Source organism: Theobroma umbraticum, unplaced genomic scaffold (assembly GCF_002168275.2).
Source record: "Theobroma umbraticum cultivar Fairchild unplaced genomic scaffold, ASM216827v3 scaffold_4.1, whole genome shotgun sequence".
Lineage (NCBI taxonomy): Eukaryota > Viridiplantae > Streptophyta > Magnoliopsida > Malvales > Malvaceae > Theobroma > Theobroma umbraticum.
Window position 1 is genome coordinate 3,759,549 of NW_018397258.1, and position 24,620 is coordinate 3,784,168.

At 36.3% G+C, this 24,620-nt stretch overlaps 4 protein-coding genes across 4 annotated transcripts; 3 read left to right on the plus strand and 1 right to left on the minus strand.

Annotated features, from left to right (window-relative positions):
- Positions 1-4,947: 4,947 nt before the first annotated feature.
- On the minus strand, positions 4,948-5,734 carry LOC110414396 (uncharacterized). The gene has a single exon (XM_021425557.1). It carries the CDS (start codon positions 5,577-5,579, stop codon positions 4,998-5,000), a length of 582 nt encoding a protein of 193 aa, XP_021281232.1. The 5' UTR covers positions 5,580-5,734; the 3' UTR covers positions 4,948-4,997.
- A 1,956-nt stretch (positions 5,735-7,690) lies between these two features.
- Positions 7,691-11,999, plus strand: ZAT (zinc transporter). The gene is made up of 2 exons (XM_021425254.2): positions 7,691-8,182; positions 10,514-11,999. The coding sequence occupies exon 2, from the start codon at positions 10,514-10,516 to the stop codon at positions 11,723-11,725; it is 1,212 nt and encodes a 403-aa protein (XP_021280929.1). The 5' UTR covers positions 7,691-8,182; the 3' UTR covers positions 11,726-11,999.
- Positions 12,000-14,250: 2,251 nt separating this feature from the next.
- On the plus strand, positions 14,251-17,258 carry LOC110413729 (transcription factor bHLH67-like). Its single transcript, XM_021424661.2, has 4 exons — positions 14,251-14,863; positions 15,263-15,931; positions 16,031-16,432; positions 16,600-17,258. The coding sequence occupies exons 1-4, from the start codon at positions 14,831-14,833 to the stop codon at positions 16,666-16,668; spliced, it is 1,173 nt and encodes a 390-aa protein (XP_021280336.1). The 5' UTR covers positions 14,251-14,830; the 3' UTR covers positions 16,669-17,258.
- Positions 17,259-22,607: 5,349 nt separating this feature from the next.
- PSI-P (photosystem I P subunit) lies at positions 22,608-24,316 on the plus strand. The gene is made up of 6 exons (XM_021425065.2): positions 22,608-22,967; positions 23,037-23,140; positions 23,230-23,316; positions 23,417-23,479; positions 23,822-23,859; positions 24,021-24,316. Exons 1-6 carry the CDS (start codon positions 22,799-22,801, stop codon positions 24,076-24,078), a joined length of 519 nt encoding a protein of 172 aa, XP_021280740.1. The 5' UTR covers positions 22,608-22,798; the 3' UTR covers positions 24,079-24,316.
- The last annotated feature ends 304 nt before the right edge of the window (positions 24,317-24,620 follow it).

Here is a 24,620-nt window from a genome sequence, read left to right on the forward strand (position 1 = left end):
ACTTTTTATATAATGCATATAAGATGAAAATTGAGATGGGTCTTAATTTATATATATTGTTGAAAAGCTGTGATTTCATTAATACTGGAAACTTATACATCCAAATTCTGACTGGTAAGTTTATCAGTGGGAACAGATACAATGACGAGGCCCTTAATGTCAACACTGTAAGAGTAAACAAGGAGGATTAGCACCCGTTTTTCAACTCTGTTTCACAAAAACCAAATAAACCCCTGCACTGCAAGATATCAGTAAGAGCTGAAAACAGAGCAGTGCATAACCTTGCCCTCCTCGATAGAGCGCAATATACACCCGCAGCATCCATTTGACTCCATCGCTATCTCAGCAGTGAGCTGGTAGCTGCTTTTTCCAACTGAGAAAGGGACATATATCACCTTGATCTCCCACTCCTCGCCCTTATAGCCAGACTTGGCCGTTAGAATAACAGCCAATGCATTCACACCACTCATGAATTGAATTCAGCTCAAAACATAGCAGTGGAACACTGGAACCGAGGAAGCTCCCTCGCCCTTAAACTCACTCACACTTTTTCAAATATCAGCACCTTTTTTTTTATCAAAAAATTAATAAATCTGGCCCGTTAGTCAAGGCAGACACACTCTTATTTCCTACAAGACAATAGTCTTGTATTCACTAACGTCTGGAATGGCCAATTGCGATGGATAACTATCATGTCCCAGGAAAATCAGAGTTGGATTAGTCCCAAGAGCTCTAAGCCCTGCCCCTTAATTGCCTAAGTCTAGCATCTTAAAATAAGCTATGTAAAACAATGACTTTCAATTAGGAATTGATCACTCATTTAGTTTCTATTGTTTGGGGAATTTTTTATTCATTTTGTTTATTGAATTTAAATACCAATGTAGATAGTACTTCGTTTATTTTTGTTGTTTTCGTGAAATAATGCTTCATTTGTAATAGTTATTTTTATTATTTTTTATATAATATTATATTATAAAATAATTTTTAAAGAATATGTATTAATCAAAATTAACAATCTACATTTTGTCTCCTGCATAAGAATTATTTTTTAAAAATAATTCTTATGCATTAATTAAGAATGTAAAAGCTTTATTTTGTATTATAATATATTGTACAGTAACACTTCAAGTAGTAATGTCTCGAGGTAGTACTTAGCTAGTGATACTTTAGGTAATAACACGTTATTGTCTTATGTAATATTTGATTGATCATATGATAATATATTTTTCATAAAATAAGATTCTCAAAATATAAATCATAAAAAGATAGTTAATCTTTTGTCATAAAAACCTTGATTCTATACGCTCTATAAATATAAAACTTATTATAAACAATTTCTTCATTCAAATTTCAAGCAAAACAAAATTCAAAATAACGTATGACTTTTTGTGAATCTTTCTGAGCAAGCAAATTATTATTCTTCTTCTTATAATTTCTTATTTACTCTCTCTCTCTTTTTATTTGCATTTTCTTACTTTTTAAAAAAATTGAATTTATTTTGCTTGTTGCTCTCTGCATGAAAAATTTTCTTTTATCTTTTTATATGATAAAAGAAAATTTTTCATGCATAAGATGAGGTTTTTTAATTAAAAAAGAATTTTTTATGTATATATATATATATGTTCAAGTAGACAAATAAATTGTTTGATTTTAGAAGAAGAACTTAGAACAAGCATTATTTATGTTTCATAAGAAAACTATCTTAGTAAGCAAAAAGAAATTTTTTTTTCTTAAATTAGGGATTTGTTTGAAGTCATGATTATAATTTATAGCTAAAGGCAAATTACAAAAACAAAAGTGTAAAAGACAAGCAAACACAACAAGAATTTTTTTTTTTCATTTAATTGATTTTTTGTCTTAAAACTTATTTTGATGCTCTTGCATGTTTTTGAAATATAATTATTATTTTATTTTAAATTTCTTGCGTGTGTAACCTTTGATAAAAACATTTAACAGGCAAAGAGAAAGAGAAACCACTAGAACAAATAAAAGATACTAAATTTTCTGCATGTCAACTTCTATTTGTAGGCAAGTTAGAATGACAGAAACAAATATAAACCGGCCCACATGTCAGGTTTTTGGTTTTTCTTTTGGTTACTACCAGCACAAGCTGCGGTTCTCTTTTTTTTTTTTTTTATGTATATATAAATATATATATGGGTTTTTCTAATATTAAAGCTCGCAAACTGCGGTTCTTTCCTTTTTTTAATATATGTATTGGGCTTCTGAAGCTCGCGGCTTTGGAGCTCGCGGCAGAGGAAGTGTTCTACTTAAAAGGAGCTCGCGGCACGCTTCAATTGAAAGAAGCCGCCAGCTTCACTCTGAAACAAAACGTGGAGCTTCGACACTTCAAAGACCAAGTTATAAAAGAAATAAAAAATGGGGAGAAACGCAGCTTGCGCTGCTAACAAATAAAAGAAGATACAAAAACGCTGACATGTGCCAGCTTTTATTTTCTTCATTCAGTGCAGCTCTTGTTTGTTTCTTTATTTTAATGTTTCTCTTTTTAATCAAAGAAGGTAAGAGTCAATTAAATAAAAAAAAAGTCTTCCGTGATGTGTTTACATTTTTTTTTCATTTTTACTTTTGTAATTTACTTTCTGCCATAAATTATATATCATGACTTGAAATAAATCTTTGTTTCAAGAAGATTTTTCTTTTCTTTTACTTATCAAGATAATTTTTTTAAACATAAATAACTCTTATTTTGAATTTTTTTTTAAAATCAAATAATTTATCTATTTACTTAAATATATATACATAAATATATCTCTTTTAATAAAAAAACCTCATTTTATGTATGAAAATTTTTCTTTTTTCATATATCAATTAAAAGAAAAATTCATGCAAGGGCAACAAGCAAAAGAAATTCAATAATTTTTTGAAAAGTAAGAAAAATACAAATAAAAAAAGAAGGGAACAAACAAGGAATTATAAGAAGAAGGAAAAAAAAAACTTACTTGCCAAAAAAAAATTGCAAAAGAACAAACCTTAAACTGAATTTTGTTTTACTTAAAATCTGAATGAAAAAAATTGTTCATAATAGCTTCATATTTATAAGGCATATAAAATCAAGATTTTTATGAAAAAAGATTAATTTTTCTTTTACGGTTTATATTTTGAGAATCATATTTTATGAAAAAATATTGTTATATGAGACAGTAATATGTTATTATCTGAACCATTACTGGGTAACTGCTCGAGGCATTGCTATCCAAAGTTTTACTTATGCAGGAGATAAAATATAAATATTTAATTTTAATTAAGACTTATTTTGAATTATTTTATAATATAATATTATACAGAGAATAATGAAGACAACCCTTACAAATGAAACACTACTTCATATAGAACAATTAAAATAAGTGAAGCACTATTTCATATGGAACAAGTAAAATAAGTAGAATGCTACTCCACGTAGAATAACCAATATAAATAAAATAACTACTTTACATAGAATAATCATTTTACACGAATGACAATAAAAATTACCCAAAATAAATAGTAAGGTTCATGAGTTATTTCATTTTGGTATGTTTTGAAGAGTTTGGTTTAATGACTTAAATGTAGAGGTAATTAAGAGATCTTTTTCTTAACTTTTTCTTAGAGTATAAGTGTTTTTTTCTTTTATCTTATTCTCTTATAACTGTTTACGTATAGTTTATTCTCTTATACTTATTCATTGTCATATGCATAAAGTAATTATTTTATACGAAATAACTGTTTTACTTATATTAACTGTTTCACGTTAAATAGTGCTCTATTTATCCAATTTAAAACATTTAAGTGGAACATTGGAACCGAGGAAGCTCCATCGCCCTAAACTCACCTACACTTTTCCAAATATCAGCGCATTCTTTTTATTAAAAATTAATAAATCTGGCCCGTTAGTCAAGGCAGACACACTCTTATTTCCTGCAAGACAATGTTCACTTTAAGTTTGGAATGCCCAATTGCGATGGGTAACTATCATGTGCCCTGGAAAATCAGAGATGGATTGGTCCAAAGAGCCCCTGCCTCTTCATTACCTAAGTCTAGCACCTTAGAATAAGCTATGTAAAGCAATGACTTTCAATTACGTATTGATCACTCATTCAGTTTCTAGTATTTGGGAACATTTTTTATTCATTTTGTTTATTGAATTTAACTACCAATGATTTAAATCAAAGAAGAATAACTACCCAGATGATAATTTGATTGAATGCTTGTGGTTTTAATGTTTGAAATTTGAAGCCACCGTCATTTTCCATAAATCTCAGCAAGCAAGAGGAAAACAATATTTTAATCATAATAAATTTATAAAAGTATATGTACTTGAATATTTAGTTTATTGGTTTGTATGATTTTTTTGGTTTAAAAGGTAAAAAATCCCCCTTCCCTCAATTCTAAAAAAGAAAAAATTATAAAAATACAAATGAAATGAGTTGAACCATTCTCTCTCTTTATATATATATATATATATATATATATATGTATATATTATCAGTACAAATTTCATGGGGAGGTACATATCACACTATGTAATATTCTAGTGTTATTTTTATGTAAAAAAAAAATTGAAATGCTAGCATATATGAACCAAATATGTGTTTCAAAATTTTGATTTAAGTAATCGATACAGCGTTAATATTAACAAATATATTAATTAATTCAAAAATTATTTATAAATATAAGTATTCAATTAGGTTTTGTATATTTCCAAGATCATTGTAGTTGTAGATTTACATTTGTGTGTATACTTTTAACTTTCCAAGAGATCAAGGAACATGGTCAAAGAATTTTAAATTATGGGCTAATAAAATTAATAGAAAATTCACGTTGGTTGAGTCCTTGATTTCAAAGCCATCGATGTACTCCGAACGTTGATAAGCATCATGAAGAGCCAATATTGAACCGAGAGAAAGCAGCCAAGAAGAGGAAGAAAAATATGCTAATGAAAGTCTTGATTGAAAGAAAGTACAATTGTAAGTTCTCAGTTTTGGCAGAAATAACAAGGGTCAGCAGGTATCAAACAAATAATCCTCTCCAAACAGATAAGCAAATCTTTCCGACCTCCATGGATCTTTTTCACCTTTAATTGCATCCCCATCAGCTTGACAAGGCAGTAGCTTAACCCTGCACAAGGGACACGTCCCATGACCCTGATCAACCCACCCATCAACGCACTCCCTGTGATACGCATGGCTACAATTTGCGAGCTCTCTGATTTCTTCACTTGCCTTGATGCATGCCAAGCATATTGCACAAACTACAGATTGCTCCCCAATGCCTTGCAATTTTGATCTGCTGAATTCAACTACTGGGAGCTTGGTCTTTATCAGAGTTGACACCACATGGCTCATGAAGGGTACCGGTACAAGAGCAGGTGAGGGGCGTTCCTCGTCATCTGCTTCCGCGAAACCTTGTTGATCCTGATGATAACTTGAACCATGTTCTAGAAAGAGTTTGGAGAGCTTCTGGACTTGACACCAACCGAAGTCTTTCACCATCAGAACGAATTTAAGATGTGTTAACAGGTGCGTGAGAAGTGTTATAACCATCAGTTGTGAAAATTTAATGGAATTGAAAGGTTGTATCATGATTCAGACACAGATGAAAACTTCAGAATCATGGCGATATGAAAGAAAGGAAGGGGGGGTCACAGTGAGACCTTAATGGGGAACCTGGAAGATTTGAGGATCAGTTATGGAATTATATATACATGAAGAAAATATAAAACATAAAGTAACAAATAATAAACTTAATTAGTACGTTAGGAAAGTCAGAATTCAAGTGAATGACAACAAAGTTTGGTACATATAGTTAATCTTAAACTTTTAGATAATAAAGTACATACAGTTTACCTATTCAACTCCACAAATTTAAGCTCCTCTTTAGCCCCATAAAAACTCGAATTCAAGCCTCGACAGTACCGACACCATGGGCTTTTTCCGTTTGTTTTCATATATTTCCTTCTCTTGCTATGTATCATAGGATCAATCTTACGGTACAAAAAAATGGATATCTGTACTTAGCTGGAAAGATTCTTTGTTTTGGAATTCTAGTTAATCAGACGGCGAGAATTAAAAGCAAGTCGGCAAGATGTTAACAGTGAAACGAAGAATATTCATTTGAAAGACATTAGACACAAAAAGTATATTCCGTCCCTGGCTCTGTCCCTTCTGAATATTTTTCCCTTGGCAGAGAGAGCTCGTAAGTCGGAACCCGTACCCTAACTTAATGGCTAGAGCAGTGTGAACATCAAGAGCATGCTTGTACATACATGTTTAAACAATACATTCTGCAAAGGTCAACTGTTCTAATAACTGCAAAATAATCTCCATTTGTTTACCAGTTTCTACTAAATTACGATAACGTGGAAATTAGACAACCATCCCAGGTAATTAAACTCCCATAGGTTTGACTTGTAACCTTGTCTTTGCCTTGTGACAGTTACATTCACGGTATAAAACTGACAATTATCCTATTAATGGTTTAGATGATGTTTTAGTATACGTCCAATAAGAGCACTAAATTAGGATAATATATAATGAAGTTTCTCACAATAAATGTAAATAGTAAATGTTTTACTGCTTAAGAAATGATAGATCAATATAGAAAAAAAAATCATAAAACGTTATCATTTTGATTTTAATCTTTGTATGTTCCATTAATTAATGATTTAAAATTAAACTTTTATTAAAAAATTAAATAAACTAATCCCATTTTAACAACATTAATTCTACTAATCATTGAGCTTAACAAGAATTAGGTTTTACTGGCATATTTTAACTTTGGCACATTTCTATGCCGTTTCTCTTTCATATAAATTGAACTCTAATGTATATACTTATCCTGCTTCCTCTTGACAAAAAATACCACTCGTCATTCAAAAAATTAAATGGTCAAGTTCAAATTCACCGATGGTAACATCCAATAATCTGTTACATTCAAAGATTGAAGAAACATTCATTAAATGTCAATACCTATTATTTAATGGTTTATTAAGCTTTTATTTTATTAATAAAAATTCACTGTTTTTCAAAAAAAAATGAAGAAACAGAAAAAAATAAAACAAAATCCGTGAGGTTGGTCCACATGCTGGGCTTAATGGTGGTCCTTAATTACTTGGTGTTTAACTACCGTTGACCCACACACAAGTCATTATCTAATTAAAAATGCTGGTGAGTGCCCACATTGTTTGGGCTTTGCTCATAGTGGGAGGAGCCCAGAACTTTGGACACGCTGTCCAAGTGTTAAGCCTATACTTAATGATCTTAACAGCTCTAGCTTGGTCTTTATCACGGATGATAGGCTATACATTTTAATCAAAATTTTGTCACATTAATTAGCTTGTTTGTTTGTGATTATTGCAAAAGGTAATCATCCACAGTTTGTGGAAGGGATACAACATGTACTTAATTACTAATCATCTTTACAGATCCCTAAAAAGAGTTTAAATTCTCCTCATCGATTTGATTATTAAAAAAAGAAAAAGGATCATACTTATTTCGTGGCAGACCAATTGCAGCAAAGTCATTTAGCAAGGAACACGTGATTATTACAACTAGATACTCCTTGGAAACTTTTTGTCCACCATTGAGCATGATCACTTATTAAAGTTACTACTATTTTTATACACTAGAACTACATGTTCTTGTTGAAGCTGTTACAACTTCTCCACAGCTATTAGATCTCTATCATAAAATGAAGCTGGTACAAGACAAAACACCCGAAAGATCCTCCTTCCTTTGGCTGAAGAATTTCTAAAACTTACAGTAGTTGTAGTTATTATGAATTGTTTGCCTTTTTTTTTTTGTACCACTATCAATTATGAGTCATCCCCATGTGCAAATTCCATAAAAGATTGAATGAATGAATGATTGAAAAAGGGTTTGTGTACTTCTCTTACCATTCATAACAACAAGTTCATGTTTTTAGTCTTTGGGTTGACTGGAATTTGGAATGTAAGTTTAGTTAGGTTCGGTCTTCTGCTGGTGGTGTAGGAAAGTCTGGTGAGGGTAATGTTGTAATATGACAGATGGGTGCCTAGCGGTCGTCGACTACATGTCTCGGAAATTGTCCATTTCTTATTTGCTGGTTGCCTATAAAGAATCCTACTCCCGAAGCCAGGGGCTTCAACTTCAACAGAGGCACAAGCTTGGCATAACTTCTATATCAAATTATCACCTCAGTATAAAAGGTAGTTCTAGTAGTACTCTGCTATTTTTTTTCCCCAAAATCTGTACTTTTAACTGTATTTAGTCTTTCTCCTTCATATAATAGCATTTCAATACTTATGGGGTTTGCTGTTCTACCTGGTTATGGCCATTTGGGTTAGTTTTATCCTTGCATTCGACAGACCCATTTCAAAATATTTAATAGTCATCATTTCTTAATATACTTTCTCTTTCTATTAGAATATAGCTTTGATTTGTGGTTGCATGGTAGTTCTCATATTTCTGCATGCTTAATTCCCTTTGTCTATGGTGTCGAAATAGATTAAAACTGCTTTTTTAGTGTGTATCCCATGTTTGATTCAATTTTTGAAGAGAAATACAAAAGAGCTGCCCAAGAATGTGATGCAAGATTTGTTGGTTTTTTGCGTGAAGCAAGTTCTCCCTGTACTTTGGCTTAATCAATAAAATACCTCCAGGTTACAGATGATTACCAGATATAAGACTAATTGTTATGGTTAGCTTTAAAATAAACAGCTTTTACAAGTTATTTTGATTGCCGGTGACAGCATCATTCATCACTTGCCTTGGCAAATGGTAATCGTTGAGGATGCTGGGTTTTGCTGCGGTTAGTTTGTGACCTTTTCACCCGCCATTCTCCGTGCCAGATATCTTTTGTCTTTAAATATTCGATAATCCATAGCTGCTAGACATTTAGCTCCTTGCAAGGTAACATTCTTGCTGTTGCTTATCTCCCTAATCTATATGTATGTTTGAGTAATGGATTTATAGGCATCGCTAGCATCCTGATGTTGAACTTTTTATCTGTTAATTCTTCTATTTATAGCTACAAACTTTTCAGAAACTTTGAGATTAGTGAGTTTCTGCTTAATTCTTATAAATAATTTTTTTTTCTTTCAATTTGTTTGTAGCTCTATAGGGCAGTTATTCTGTTGTGTACCCATTTTCAAAAAATTACTGGAATAATCATTCTCCTGTTTGATGCACTTCTATATGATGCTGCAATCTAGGGAAGTTGTTTTGTGGTTATAGAGAAGAAAGTAGTTGCATATGAGGAAGTTTTTCATTGGCTGAAAGTCAATGTTTCAGCAACAGGACACTCATTTTTTGGCTCATGGTTTTTGTCTGTGATATTTATGATTTCAACTTCTTACGTTCTTTTCTATCAGTCCCTCTGAGGCATCTATTCTAGGTTCAAAATAATTACTCTGGTTCCTTGTTTTCCTAGTTTGTTAATTTTTACATGGAATTTGTCTTTTGAGGCCAATACGATGAGTTCTCTTCTCAATGGTTTCTTGGAATTACCAGTTGAGCTACAGTTGCTTGTGTTCAACCTTTTTTAATTACTCGAATGGTAACCCTAGTTGGAAACTAAACTGAGCCCAGAACTGCTGCACATCATGTAATCTGGCTAGAAAAACTAGGCAAGTGGAAGAGAATGCGTCTGCATAGAGATTAATGAGATAATTCCGTATATGTAAAGGACAATTCATTTACTTATGGGAGCTTTTGGATACTTTTTGAGTTTCCTTTAGAGTGGCAGTGATTATTGGATTTTGATGGGTGCTTAATCTAGGCAGTTTGTATGATGTTTGGCAAGCATATATCCCACTGCTAGTTTGATCTGTTGCTTCAAAGATTAGGAAACAAGCACAACATCACAAGTTTATTTTGCTAATGCTTTCTTCATTGCATAGTTTTAGTTTACGCACTTAACAGTTAACACCACCTACTGTGTCTTGAGCCTACTGCTTGTGCCTGGTTAGTGTAAATGATGCTGTGTTTCAAAGACATCATGTGCATTCGGCTCTGTCCTGCATTTACAGTGTAATTTCCCAAGGCTTTTTGGATGAGTTCGGTTCTATAGTTGTCAGTACTGTACTGAAGTGTCAATGCTGATATGTTATACAAATGAAGAAAGGAGACCATTTGTTTAAAATTTCATTTTGCTTTAAGAAAGTTCTTGAAGTATTTATGAGTCTTGCTGATTATGCGACTCTCAAAAGTTATCTATTGCTGATGTTTGTGTTGTTATATGCTTTAATGCTTTTTCCCCCTCTAATTCTTTATTGTTAGTTATCAAATAATTAGAAAAATAAATAAGTAGATTAGGTTCTTTTACCCTTTGTGATGCATAAAATTGTGAACGTGTGTAGATGTTGGTTCTCATAGTGTTTTCCTGAGCAAAAGACAAAACTTTTGAGGCTTAAATAAGAGTATGTTGCCATAAAGTTAGTTGCAGATATGTTTTCTGGTTCTACATGATTACATGTCTCATTTAGAAAAGTTGTGGTTATGGTATTGATAATCCGTTTATAATTGCCATCAATTTTCAGATGGATTTGCAAAATCACACGCAATTTGTTGAAATAAGCGTGGATGCTGCTGATGAGGAAAGGAGTGTTGGAGGGAGTAAGATTTGTGGGGAAACGCCTTGCGGATTTTCGGATGCTGGCAATAACTCTAAAGATGCTGAAGAGCGATCAGCTTCCATGCGCAAGCTCTTCATTGCGGTGGCACTTTGCATCATCTTCATGAGTGTAGAAGTAGTGGGTGGCATCAAAGCCAATAGTCTAGCTATATTAACTGATGCAGCACATTTGCTGTCAGATGTTGCAGCTTTTGCCATCTCCTTGTTCTCATTATGGGCTGCTGGCTGGGAAGCCACTCCCCGTCAATCTTATGGATTTTTGAGGATTGAGATTCTCGGGGCCTTAGTCTCCATCCAGATGATATGGTTGCTTGCAGGAATTTTAGTATATGAAGCCATTGTTAGACTCATTAATAACACAGGTGAGGTGAATGGGTTTCTAATGTTCCTTGTTGCTACTTTCGGACTAGTGGTTAATGTCATCATGGCTCTCTTATTGGGCCATGACCATGGCCATAGCCATGGTGATCACGGTCATGGTGGTGGTCACAGTCATGGAGTGAGCATTACCACACGCCATCATCATGAGGGACACTCCACAGGAGAACACCACCACCATCATCATGAGGAGCACTCCAAAACTGAGCAACACCATCAAAGTGATGATGCAGAACATACCACAGATGAGCACCACCATGCTCATGAAGATCAGTCGGAGCCGCTGCTCGATAAACCAAAACGAAGGAATATAAATGTCCAGGGTGCTTATCTTCATGTGCTGGGGGATTCCATTCAAAGTATTGGAGTGATGATTGGGGGTGCAATCATATGGTATAAGCCCAAATGGAAGATAGTTGATCTGATTTGCACACTAGTATTTTCAGTTGTTGTTTTGGGGACTACGATAAAAATGTTGCGGAGCATACTTGAAGTGCTGATGGAGAGTACACCAAGAGAGATTGATGCAACAAAGCTGGAAAGGGGGCTGTTGGAGATGGGCGATGTGGTGGCCATTCACGAGCTGCATATATGGGCCATTACTGTGGGGAAGGTCCTGTTGGCTTGCCATGTCAAAATCAGGCCAGAAGCAGATGCAGACAAGGTTTTAGACAATGTAATAGAATACATCAGAAGGGAGTATAATATCAGTCATGTTACGATACAGGTAGAGCGTTAATCGAAGTGCAGAATTTTAGAACTTGCTTGGGGCCTCAGTATCTTCTCTTTGAAATCTTTCTATATCCAAAGTACTAAACTTGACATATATAGGAGGCATAAAGCTGATATTTATCTTAATTAGCACATGATTTTCTGCTTAGTGGTCCATATCCAAGATTTAAATCAGTAGGTATCCTGTAAATTTCATTTGTCGAATCATCTCTTTTGGTCAGTTTCATGTTTATTACCATTTCAGTTCAATAGATGTATGCATTTTTCTTCTTAAGGGAAAAGTTTTCATCATACCGTGAAAGAAAATTAGCACCGTGAAAGAAAATTAGCAATCTTTACCAACACAGGTTGCATATCAACTGTCTCCAATAATTGGGGTCTACCACCAATTGAATTTTTGCGTCACAGGGATCATATGGTATAGGGGTAAGCACCTGTCCGTGAACACCTATTCAGTTACTATGAACAGATTGACATGTGATGTTGGGAGGTGGGGGCACCGGCATCGTCTCCCTCTGGTTGCATAACCTTGAGATTTCCCTCATACCCTTGCCCTTTTTTTCCTCTGAAATGCGTCCGACACCCCCCTCACATCTAAAACCTGTTGTGGTTAGTGGTGAAAGAGCTGAAGAAACCAGTTAAGTATAGGAAAGGAAGATGAAATTCAACTTTTGAGAAGGGGATAAGGTTCCTTGAAATCCTGGGGCTTCGGTTTAACCATGAAGATATACAAAGAGTACTATTTTATGAGGTTAATGCCAGCTTGGCAGGCAGTGGTAAATTTTTTACAGTTATTATTATTTTCTTTTGAAGTGACTCTGTGTGGGCATAATCTAAGAACTACAGGACGAGACCAAAATTTGCAGTTTTCTTGAGAAAGAGAATGCCTCTGGTTGTGTGGCTAAAGGTGTGCAAAATAGTTTCATAGGTGGAAAATGGGTACGCCCTAGTTCAAATGGATAAGATTCTTAGGACATTATCAAATGAATTTGGTGTTCTCAATACTCAAGCTCCGATTTTATCAGATTTGATTTTGTCTAATTCCGTAACCAGCGTTTCTTATCTCTGCTTTTTGGTGGTCTATGAAGATGTGAAAATGAACACATTTAGTCACATACATATCTTGCCATTCATGAACAATTGGAGGGACGTAGAAAGAAGGGAGTTTGCCACATGCAAGATGACCACTCGGAAGAAAAATTTTTAATAAAAATTGATTGAATGGGAAAAAAGTCGCCTTATAAGACGGGGTTGGCGTTTGTACAACAGCTGACAGTTTTGGGGTTTTGATAGCAACCCGAAAAATTATTACTCAAAAGTCTGGCAGTCAAGATTGTTGTCTTTGATAGGCTTCTGAAAGATTTGAGTCAGAGTTACGCCTTGATTATTAGGTAAGTCCTGTGGAGCTCTAAATGCTGGGAGGTGCAATCTTCTTAGTACTATTTCTTAAATGGAGAGGAAGATATCAAAACCTTCCAAGTTTCTGGAGCGTTACTAGGCTGTGCAGCTACCGCAGAGGAAGTGCTTTATATATGACAGTGGAGGCAAGAGATTTGGGACTGTCAAAACAGAGGAAGCAAGAAGATTATTTTCCATACAACTTTCTACATAGAAGGGCCTTCTAATGGGGTAACCGGCTTAGAAAATAGGAGCAACGTCGCAGAGTATTACCATGGAGACTCTTTTAAAATTTACCAGTGTAGTATTACCATGACAAGATTGATCAAGAAACCAGTACAAACTATGTGAGCCCCCCGAAATCATTACCGCTCATTGGTACATTTAAATCTTAACCATACTCAAGAAGGACTCTTCGTTGGTTCAATAGGAACTTGAAGCAAAAGACAGATCCAAAATTGAATTTCCTTATGCTCCCCCTTGAAGACAAATTTTCTGTCCTTGAGACAATTAATGTAGAATATGCTCACAGCTCGTGGAAGCTGTTTTTTCAACTTCTGAGGCTGAGAAAATGGCAACACCCCGAAATGTTGCTTGGGTCACCAAGGATGCTCGTCCTGTAATAAAAATAATGAGTTAGTGGATTTAGTGTGAGTTTAACCACATTGAAAATCAATCTCTTTCGCTGTTATGTCTCAATCTGACCCCTTGAATTTGTATAAGTAACAGCATGCAGTAGGTGATAACATTTCCTCTCTTTTTCTTTTGGAACCCGAATTAGATATTGAGTTTGAAAGGAAATCAATTTAATCATTTAAGCATTTGAGTTAGGGATGCATGTAGAGCTGAATTGGCATAATCTTCTCCTGTCCTCATTACCAGAACCAGAAGGATTGTGGAATAAATTTGAAGGGTCACTATTACCACCCTGGAGGCAAAGCAAGTCTTAATTGTACCATGTGCAGCGGAAAATGAAGGTTGTATCTTATATGCGTAGCAGTTAAAGGGCGGATACCTTGGATGGATTTAAAGAAAAGAAAAAAGAAATTGGAGAATGGCGGAGATGCGCTATAAGGGAAATGACCCATCATCAGACGGATGACACAATCCATAGGAGGACTTTCCAAAGCTTTTCTTTGGTGTACGCTTGAAAGGGGAGTCCCCACAACTGCCTGTCCCCGCTGCTGGACAAAAACTGCCACCGCCAATAATGCTTCGGACCTTGTAAGCCAGACAACCTCCCTCCTCTCTCTCCTCTCTGCTAAGTTTCACCAACTCTCCCAGTCCCAAATACAATCCTGTATATCTTCTCGCTCTCACTTGGGTATTTTCCACCCTTCGTTCCTCACCGCATCTGTTTCTCGTTTCCATTTTATTCACCATTGTTTTACCCCAGCTTCAAGTTGCATTTCTACTCTGCTGACTTTTTCCTCTTTCTAGTTCTCTCCTTCTTTCTTTCTGTAAGAGTTCTTCAAAGCATTTAATATTATTCCATTTCGGAGTGTTAGCAGCACCAGAAACTAAGGAATAAATTGTGTTTCTGTATGTGGTCTTCATCGACTTCTTTGGAGGTTACATTTATTACTTGTATTGTTTTGTTAGCATCACTATGGAATGTTGGTAACTAAGACAGAGAGAGAGAGAGCGAGATACAGAACGAGAAAGAGACAGAATTTAAGGCATCACTTCAACTACTTACTACTACTAAGCTGTTATGGAGAGGCTCCAAGGACCAATTAATCCTTGTGTATGTTACTTTGCTTACTTTAGTACTTCTGTTTCTTTTACACCCCCTCTTTTCTTGAATCCCGTTTCTAGAATCAAGATATAGACTGCATTTACTCCTCCAAAAATGCTTGCATTCAATGCAGCGAGTTTTTTTGTTTTGCTGGAAATTACTAGTATCTGCTACTGCCATACTGCTGCTCCTTTCTCTTTTAACATTCTATTCTCATTCTGCTTTCATTCTCTCTTCTCTGCTGAGACTAAACCCCGAGCCCCCCACCCTATTAGCAACAGTATTTTTTCCAAATATCTTTTGAGGATTATTATGTGAAACCCAGTTAAGGAGTTTTCTTATTTTCTTTCATTTCTTCACCTTATCTTTTTTTTTTTTTGTTTTCTCCCTTCAAATTATTCCTTGCAGTTCTTAGAAGAGCATTTGGAAGTGGAATGCTTAGAAGAAGGATTTGTTAACTCACAGAGTTTAAGGTTTGGGGAGGAAGAAGAAGAAGCACACTTTTCAATACCAAGCTTAGAAGACAAAATGCCATTCCTTCAGATGCTTCAAAGTGTGCAATCCCCTCAACTTTTTGCCTTCAAAGAACCCAACTTTCAGACACTTTTGAGACTGCAACACTTGAAGAAGCCTTGGGAGATAAACAACAACCCTTTCATCCCGGAAATGGAAACCCAAATTCAAGCCCTAGAGCTTGAAAGCTGTGTCACCCATGAAATATTTGACTTACAGTCACCAGTCAAATCTGAGACCCAAGACCTTAAAAAAAACCCACGTTCAATTTCATGCTTTGAAGTTGTTAGCGCCGAGTCCAACCAAGACCAACCAAAGTCAGCAACAGCGGACAATTGTAGTAGAGAAGGCAACTCTGGCTCTTCACCTCCGAAAAACTTCACAAAATCCCCTCCCATCACTAGAGAACGAAGAAAGCGAAAACGAACAAGGCCAGCCAAGAACAAAGAAGAAGTTGAGAGCCAACGCATGACCCACATTGCAGTTGAACGCAACCGTAGACGTCAAATGAACGATTATCTCAATTCTCTCCGCTCTCTCATGCCTCCGTCTTATATCCAAAGAGTAAATCAATCTAATCCCGGCAATTTTTTAATCCCACAGTTACCTTGTGTAGCTCTAGTTTCTCAAACAAACATTCATGTTTTGTTTTTGGTTTCACAGGGTGACCAAGCGTCTATTATTGGGGGTGCAATTGACTTTGTTAAGGAACTAGAGCAACTTCTACAATCCCTGGAAGCGCAAAAGAGAATGAGAAGAATTGAAGAAAGCAGCAATAGTAATAAATCAGTGGCAAAGTCCGCGATGGAAATTTCACAGTCGGAGACCGGAGTTGGATCTGAAGATGCGAATTGCGGTGAGGAAGTCAAGGCCGAAAGCAAGTCAGGTGTAGCTGAAATAGAGGTTAATGTAATACACAACCATGTCAACTTAAAGATTCAGTGTTCAAGAAGACCTGGTCAGTTGTTACAAGCCATTGTCACGCTGGAAAGTCTTAGATTAACAGTTTTGCATCTCAACATTACCTCTTCTCAAGCTTCTATTCTTTACTCCTTCAATCTCAAGGTAATATTAATTTTTTTTTCTGTTTCCTTTTTGTTTTTAACTTGGGTCTCGACTCTCCAAGGAGTCCTGGCTCAAACCCTAGTTCCAAAATTTCTAAACGTTTGTCTTGTTTTTTTGTTGGTTTTGTTTTGTTTTTTTGTGGGTTGTGTTGGGAATGGTAATGGCAGATGGAGGACGATTGCAAGTTAAGATCAGCGGATGAGATAGCAGCAGCAGTTCATCAAATATTCAGCTAAATTCAAACGGTAAAAAAAAAAAGATTTGGTCATCAGGCAGCTGACTTGATTCCTGAAGGGAATAGTGGGGTAGAAAAAGAGAAGACCAAGGAAAAGGTGAAAAAAGGAAAAGGTACAAAACCAGAAAAAAGAGAGGTCAGAATGGGCTTTTGGGTTTAGAAGAAAGGAAACAGAGGGCACCTTCCACTGTGTCCATTCAAAGCAATGTTTTGTACCACAAGACAATTCAGGACAGGGCCCTTGATGTTTACAGCTTAACTTAAGAAACTTCCCCTGTTTATGACTAGTTGTATTAGAATGATAAATATGTATATGTAATTCTTGTTTAGCTCGTTCCTTTTCTTTGGTTTTTCGATGGAAGATTGTTTAGTTTTGGTGACTAGGACGGTTGAGGTGGTGGGGGCCATTGGTTAGCCAGCGTGCCCTGGATGAAGGGGGGCTTCATTTAAGTTTATAAATTTGTATTTCTAAATGTCATGATTACACTTTTGCGAATGATGCTCCACTTTTTATATTGACTTTGGGGTGTCCGTATGTATGGACGTGGATGTTTTCATCATTATACATGTCGTCCTCTCCGCTTACTCTTTTCTCTTTTGCCGTTCCTGTTTGCGCCTTTCTTTTTCGCTTCGTGTAGTTCTTTTGGGCACACCTCGTTTCCCACCTCCCACCTCATGGACCCCTTCTTCTTTTTCGACCTACGATGCTGAGCTTATCCATTTTTTGAAAAAACAAAAAACGAAAAACAAAAGGCATTGTCGTATCTTTTCAACGTTTTCATCCAATGCTAAAAACATAGTAAATCAAAGGCAAGGGAGGGGGCGGACGAAACCAAGGAAGATTAGAAAAATAAAGGGTCATTTATTCCAGACGAGCCTTCATGTCGACTCCTCGGTCCTCCTAGCTGCTCGCTAGGCCCCAGTTTAGTATTTTTGTAGCTAAGAAACTACACAACAAGAAAACCTAGAACGTTAACAATTTCCTTTTCGCTCTTCATCATGACTCTGCAAAGATCTAGGTTGATGGTCTATTTAACGTCATAACTTTTCTTCTTCTCTCCTCCGTTCTTGCCAAATGTAACGAGAAGAGGCCCCTTTTTTGGCCTATATCATAAAGCGATAATTCATAATCATATATAGTTTCAGGAATATCAAATACTATATGGGAGGGCTAACAGGAAAGACAAGAACGGCAGGGAGGATGGGTTGGGATTACAAGTATTTGCTGGATACCAACCGTTTCCCTTTCCTGACGCATCACCGAGAACCACAGAGAGTTCATGGGTCCATGCCTCATGGGTACTCTTCTACCTGTTGCATTGACTCCTAAATTTTATCAACGGAGTATTTGGACTGAAATGACAATTTGAAACTTTCATGCTTCAGCAAAATTATCAAACTTTCGTCCTGGCTGTGACAACTTCTGAGGTGATACACTCTCTAGCTAAACACAGAAATCCCCAAAATGAATCACAACACGTTGTGACTAATGGAGTGACAATTAAGAAAAGCATAAAAGTGACGTGGTAGACGTGATGGATACAGGATACGTACTACGAAGGCAAGAGGCCAGCCAGATGATGGAAATAAGCAAAGTCAAAGGTTGATGAAGAGCAACCCACGTTCCACACTGAAAATTGTCATACGTGTCAGACAGACAGAGAGAGCTGCCAATGCAAAGTTTGCAGCGGCTTAAGGCACACATCCCCATGTAAAAGAATCAAAGGAAGTCCGGGCCAGGGACAAATCACCCTCCCATTGTAGCCAAGTCCTAGTCATTTTTGGTCTTCGCGTTCCTTCTTTTTACAGCCTTTTCTTCCGTTTTCCCCAAGGTCAGTCCCAATCCAACATCATGCGGTTTCTAGGCCCTTGTTTGAACCCCTACAAGACAAGCTACAGCTCCACGATTACCATTACCCCCTTCTCCTTCGATGATATCAGCTTCCTTTTAATGATCCCAAGCTCTTTCCAAGTCAAGACACTTGCTTGTTCATTTCGCATCGATTTCTTAAATATCATTGGCTGTTTTTAGGACTAATGTGACACTTTAATATATATATGTGGTACTGGAAGCACTAATCTTAGAGCTTAAGTACTTAATTATGTCTCAAAAAGAAGTAGTTAAAAAAATATTTCAAAATTCTAGAGTTTGCATGCTCTTAGAAAGAAGAGAACGCTTCAAGAAAGTTTCCTCTTTTCAACACGTAAAGTTCTTTCTTCACTGGTTACACCTTAAACTCAACTGATACTCTAATAAAATAGAACTATATTCTAGTATAGTTGTAGACATGAAGTAGTGGAGCCACGGCATGGGGCAACTCCAACCATGGTAAAAATATAAAAATGGATCCAGAGGGAACATCGGTCTCAGATTTTGGAAGAAGTGAATGTTTCATCGGGAAGGACGAGCCAGCATAGTTAACCTAAACGCAATTAATCTCGGATCTCCATACATTATCATTGGCATTAGCTTATTTTAATCACGCATTTCCATATTATCATTAGCTTTACCTTACGTTTTGCTTTACTATACATTAACATTTGATCTTATTCAAATTTCGATTTTTAACTAAAAAGTAGTATTGGAGAATTTGAAAGTCTCAAGGTGGAGGATTACCAAAGAAATCGCCGTCAGCTGAGCTGAGGGGGAAGACCTTGGACCAGCCAGAAGATCACTTTTTCTTTTTCCAGAAGGGTAAATGGTAAAGTGCCCGTGCGTTTTCCATCTTTTGCAGCGATCTGCCCCTACTTTGATTCCCAGCTGGTGACATGGGAATGTGACTACGTCTCTCATGAGTCATGAGTCATGAAAACAAACAAACAAAGCTTTCAAATCCCTATTCCATATCGATCCTTAAATTCTTTTGCATCTTAATTTTTTTCGTTATTTTCGCGTTCCTGTTCCTTAGGTTTCATATGCAGGCGCCTTGTCCCATGTTAAGAAAACTACAACAAGAACAATGTTCTTATACAGTACTAGTAGTACTGAGATTCATCCATGACTTAGTATTTTAAGTTCTTTTTCTTTTGTACCCTAAACATTTTGGAGTTTTTATAATCAAAAGACGTAGCGCGTGGTCCTTGTGTGGTGTTACTGTCTCGGATTGAACATGATAGGATTGCATGCAACATGGTGTTCTTTGGACCAGTCTGAGTACTTTCACCTGTTAAATGCAATTTAGATGAAGAAGATTATAATAAAGGTGCCTATATCGTGCACTGCTAAACCAAGTAGATGGCTATTAAGTGGTTGCTTGCTATTCACTTACCTTCAAAGTCAGTCAAAAAAAAGAAAAACCCTGCTCAACTCACCATTCTTCAAATTCCAATGAAGAAAATGTTAAGTTGGATCAAGTACGTTTGTACTATATGCACAGTGTTTCACTACAAATTCCAACGAGGAAAAAAAAATGTCTGACCTAGCATTGCTTTTCATCTAATATCAAGCTCAAGATATAAAAATATCCACCTCTAATCCCCTAAGAGAAGCATTAAAGATATGCAAACAAATATAGTTCTCAGGTTTGGGGCATGGTCAAAGCTTAAAAACCTGGGTGTTTTTTGTGATGTCCCAAGGGGTGAAGTAGGGTCACTATCAGAGATTGATTCTCTTCTGATCGTAAGGTATCCCGAATCTCAACAGAGAGTGACCAGAGAGATCGCCTCGAAAGAAACTGTCCTCTATTTTTTGTTTTTGGGACAATCTTTGTCGTAGCAGTTAAACCTTTTCATCTCTTTGGCCCCAATATCTCAGTCTCACCCATCTTCATCCTTTCTCCGTCACTGTATAATTCATCAAAGCAACATATCCCATCTTGGTTAATTACTCAAATCATGATCAAATGACAACTCTCGTGACAAGCACGTGACTTATGAACCCAAAAAAAGAAAAGAAAAGAAAAATTAAGCGTGAGTAATAAAACTAAAAGGTTCTTTACAGTTTTCTCTGTGCTTTCTTCTTTTGCCCACCTTTTGTTTTCTTTTCTTTTTTTCTCTAATCACGTTGCAAGTTCGTCACTGACACCATCGTTGCTCATATTGCCGACAAGCTGTCCTGCTTCTTCTCTCTCTCCTCTGCTTCTTTTATTCTTAATTTTCTGTCGACTTTACCTCCACTTTCTCTCCCTAACAAACCTATATTTTTCCCTATTTGAGCTCTAACATCCTCAACACAGGTCACACGCATCACCGAATTTTGCTTCTTTCTTTTTTTCCTTGTTTGATAAAATTTAGATATGGTTTTTTCGTGAGTTGCTTGAGATTGTGCTTGAGTGATTAACCTCTCATCTTTACCATGGGCTCTTCGTCAACATTCAACATCATCATAATAACTTAATAAAAAGAAACATACTTACCAAAGCGCATGAAAAAAAGGATCCAAAACATTGATGATGTTATGAGGGTTTGTCTGTCTAGTCAATCACGTTTGCCCTGCGTACGCCCTAGCGCGTGAAACGTCTCAACTGCGCAGTGCGCACGGCCATTTCCATTCGTGCACGTTCGCAAGACAAAAAAATAAAAAAAAACGTTGAAAATCAGGAAATGTATTTCTTTCATTTTTCTTCCCTGGTCTTGAAGGGCTTTGGTTAGCTTTCGGCGGATGATGTGTTTTTAAACAATAGCCTTTAACCTGGAGATGTTTACAACGTCATTTTCATGGGTTCCCACAGCTAAGGTCTACTAAGGGTCTTGGATTTAACCCTTACATTACGTCTGTGTCTAAGTCTATGGACTAAACCTTTTTATATTCTCGTGGCGCGGTGTAGGCAGCCGAAAAGTGATACCGATATCAAATTCTTGTTGCAGCATCAACACTAGAAACGCACCCTTCCAAGTTCCAAATGGTCATGGTGGGGCGACTCAAATTGGTTGCAGAAGAAGGTGAAAATTTTCTATTTTAAAGTTTTAAAGTAAAATAGGTAGTAAGACAAAGTTACAGGATGTGTTTGTGGGGACTCAGAGATTGATTATCAATACGTTTTGAACTTCAGTTAGGGGAGAAAGGAAAAATAAAAAAAAGGGTCATCCTTCTTCTCTTTTGACAGTAATTATTCACCTCCAGGTGGTCCAGACCTAATCTCTTGTTGCAATATAACCTTTTAAGTTGCTATTGTTCTTCTAGCTATTGCAGAATTATGTCTTACTATATCTCATCAATTTGCTTCAGGGTTCATTCCAAAAAAGGGAAAAAAAAACTTTGGGATTTTTTATAGAATATTAACGAAAAGAGAGGATTAATCAACATGCTGCAAGTAAATGCATCTATTCATAGAACGACCTGTTTCAATAGAAGTTGTCATCATGTAAAGAGAAGGTTAGGTTAGCATAGTTCCCTGAGGCTCATCAGTATAAGTTTCCTAGCCCTATAAACACTTGGACCGTATCCCAACTTTGAGGCCCAATGGGTTAGATGTTTCTAAGCCAAACCCGAATCACTCAGACCTTCTTAAACCCAATCCATTAGGAAGGACAAATGAGAAAAGACCAACCGGGGAAATTGGACAAGTTCATGGAAGTTTCTAGTTAAAATTATTGGGTAAGACAAGCCCAATGGCGACATAGTCAATCTGAATTTAAGTTTTATGCTTTGTAATTTTCCTTTTTCCTAAAAGGGGAATATTGGGTGGTTTTTACATCTTTTTTTTGTTTTTTCAAGTTATCACATAGCAGTGGAGATATTTTTCTGACTGACAAACAAGTATGTTTCCAGAGTTAAATGTTAAGGGGGAAAGGATATTTTGGGTTTGTAAGGCTTGGTTCTTTTTGAGAGTTGAGAAAGATAACACAATCAAGGGTTTTAGCACAACAGAGGGCCAACCTGGAACATCCTATCCAATCAAACACCATAAATTGCCTATCAAACCGCCATGTCAGCACTATCTAGATGAAGTGAATGAGTGGCTCTCTGGCTGCAAACGCGGAAGACAAACCATCTCCACATTCCCTTTCAAAATTATCAGATTATTTGCAGCTGAACCCAGAAAAAAAGAGAGATTAAAAAAAGGAAAGCAACAAAAACACAAGGCAAAAAAATTTATAAAAACTAACCAAATTGCATCAATTTCTCCATTTCATTGGCCTTAGAATCTCTCAGGACAAGAGAATTACATCCTTTTAGAGGTTGACTAGCCATGGCTTCAGCTTCCTCCAGTGCACTATCAATCTCTTCCTCATCTACCCGTGTGGATGCCAAGGCTCCTCGTCAAACAACTGCCGCATCCCCACAATGTGTTACCCTTCCTACTCTTCCTCCCCCACCCGTTCAGTCCCAGAGTCGTCCCTGGAAGACTACTGCTTATTGTAAGTTCAAAGACATATCTCGTTTCACCAATCACACAGTTGATCATGTATGGAGTTTAACTTTTCCAGGTCGCAAGTTTGCTCGAAATGTGATGGCTATGGCCACAGGTGAGGCCCCAGCGGAAGTTGCAACAGCTGAGATGCCAGAGATTGTCAAGAAAATTCAAGATGCCGTAAGAATTGTTGCATCATTTTCTTTTTCATTTTCCCGTTACTATACAGGATTTTGTATTTATAACACGAATATGTTATTGGTTTTCAGTGGGATAAAGTTGAGGACAAGTATGCTGTGAGTTCACTTGCTGTAGCACTTGTTGTTGCCCTTTGGGGCTCAACTGGATTGATCTTGGTGAGATTCTTAAAATGCAGATTGTCTTAGAGTCTTAACTGGTTAAACATGAATTATCACTAGCATTATTCAAACATGAAATGGGTGTCTTCTCTAACAGGCAATTGATAGGCTTCCTCTAGTTCCTGGCGTTCTGGAGCTCGTGGGTATTGGCTACAGTGGGGTAAGCTGGATTTTATTCACTGTTGTTTCATGTGAAAGTTCTATAGACATAAGAGCCCCACAACAAAGTCATCATGTTCTTTACTAGAGCTCAGGATTATTCATCATTTTGCTTATATTTAGTTTAAAGCCGTTCTTTGAAGTATCAAGCTAATCAATCGAGAATCATGTTTCTGTTGGTATCAGTCTTGTTGAGTAGGATTTATGTAGATTCTAAGAAAAGGTTGTATATCATCTCTACTTTTCTTAATACCAAATGGGGCATGAGTTGTCTTTTCAGGTACATCAATCCATAAATAAAGCACTCCTATTTTCTTATGCAATTTATTGTCTGCCCTTGCAGTGGTTTGCATACAAGAACCTTGTTTTCAAGCCAGACAGGTAAGTCTCATACATGCTAACTCAATTATCTCTTGGTTCCAATTCATTTGCATGACATTTAATTAACTTTAGCAGAAAACAGGATGAATAGTATTCTATCCTTTCTAAGAAAAATTTCTGGTTTTAGTGATGGTCTTTGATATTCCTAATTTAAACTTCAGGGAAGCTCTGGTACAGAAAGTAAGAGACACATACAAAGAAATAACTGGAAGCAGCTAGAGGAAACTGGTTAAGAATGCTGCTGAGATGAGGTGAATACTTCAAATCTGAAGCCAATACTTGCAGCATCAACATGTGACCTTGCTTCATTTTGTTAGCTTAAGTTCTAACCAGAGTAAACCAATGTAATGTGGTTTTGTCATGGGCAATTGAGATACATGTATATTTTTATTTCCCCATCTGTAGCATACTATCTGATGCCAATAATCACTTTCTTTTGTTATCTGAAACACAAGAACTTCCATCGACTGGATAAATTTCCAGTGTGTTTATGCAGGCTTCGCGGCATGCTACAGGAGATAATTCACACTCCTTTTTTAGAGAGTAAAAGGTTGTAGAAAGTACCTCTAAGAATTCTATAGAAAGACTAAACGAAGAAACACGTCAAGCTCTGTATTTGCAAAAGAAAAATAAGCCTTCAAGTATGATATGCACAGATACTGCAAATTGTCAACCACATACTAGTCTTTTGTAAATTCAAGGATTGGTCCTCATTCCTCATTAGGGCAGAGTGGGTCACTTCTTCCAGGGAAGATCAACTT